Below are 790 nucleotides of genomic sequence, written 5' to 3' on the forward strand. Positions count from 1 at the left end.
TCTGCAGGCAGCTGGGCTGCGGGGCCGCCCTGGCCGCCCCATCGGGAGCCTGGTTTGGAGAGGGCTCGGGTCCCATCTGGCTCAACGGGTTGCGGTGCCGAGGCACCGAGGAGCGCCTGGCCCTGTGCCGGCACCGGGGCTGGCGTCCCCACGTCTGTGCCCACGAAGAGGATGCCAGCGCCGTCTGCTCAGGTGGGCTGCGGTGGGCGGGTGGGCGAGCGGGAGGCTGAGCGGGGGACCCCTTGCCTGACCGCCGCTCCCCACAGCTCACCAATTCCAGCCCCTCGGCACCACCGAGCCCTCCTGGACCCCCACGCCGCCGCCCACCGTCACCCAGCCACCTGTTACAGCATGCACGGGTGCAGCGTGCACAGGTAGGGTGTGCATAGGTACAGGGAATGTAATGTAATGTACAGCTATGGTGTGCGCGGGCATGGTGTGCACAAGTACAGTGTGCACAGGCACAGCATGCACAGGTATGGTGTGCACGGGCCAGGTGTGCACAGGCACAGCATGCACAGGTACAGTGTGCACAGGTACGGGGTGTGCATGGTCATGGTGTGCACAGGCACAGCATGCACAGGTACAGTGTGCACAGGTACGGGCTGTGCATGGTCATGGTGTGCACAGGCGATGTGTCAACTGGTACTGGGTGTGCATGGTCATGGTGTGCTCAGGCACAGCATGCACAGTGCACAGGTGGGGTGTGCACGGGCCAGGTGTGCACAGGCACAGCATGCACAGGTACAGTGTGCACAGGTACGGGGTGTGCATGGTCATGGTGTGCCCA

General features: G+C 64.9%; 1 protein-coding gene across 1 annotated transcript in view; it reads left to right on the plus strand.

Moving 5' to 3' along the window:
- LOC103904106 overlaps positions 1-790 on the plus strand; it is a 25,873-nt gene that overhangs the window by 12,938 nt on the left and 12,145 nt on the right. The window contains exons 6-7 of the mRNA XM_019473699.1: positions 8-192; positions 267-374. Of these exons, the coding sequence (XP_019329244.1) occupies positions 8-192; positions 267-374 (293 nt within the window). The remainder of the gene's footprint in view (positions 1-7; positions 193-266; positions 375-790) is intronic.

This window comes from Aptenodytes forsteri, unplaced genomic scaffold (assembly GCF_000699145.1).
Source record: "Aptenodytes forsteri isolate BGI_AS27 unplaced genomic scaffold, ASM69914v1 Scaffold472, whole genome shotgun sequence".
NCBI classification, from domain to species: Eukaryota; Metazoa; Chordata; class Aves; order Sphenisciformes; family Spheniscidae; genus Aptenodytes; species Aptenodytes forsteri.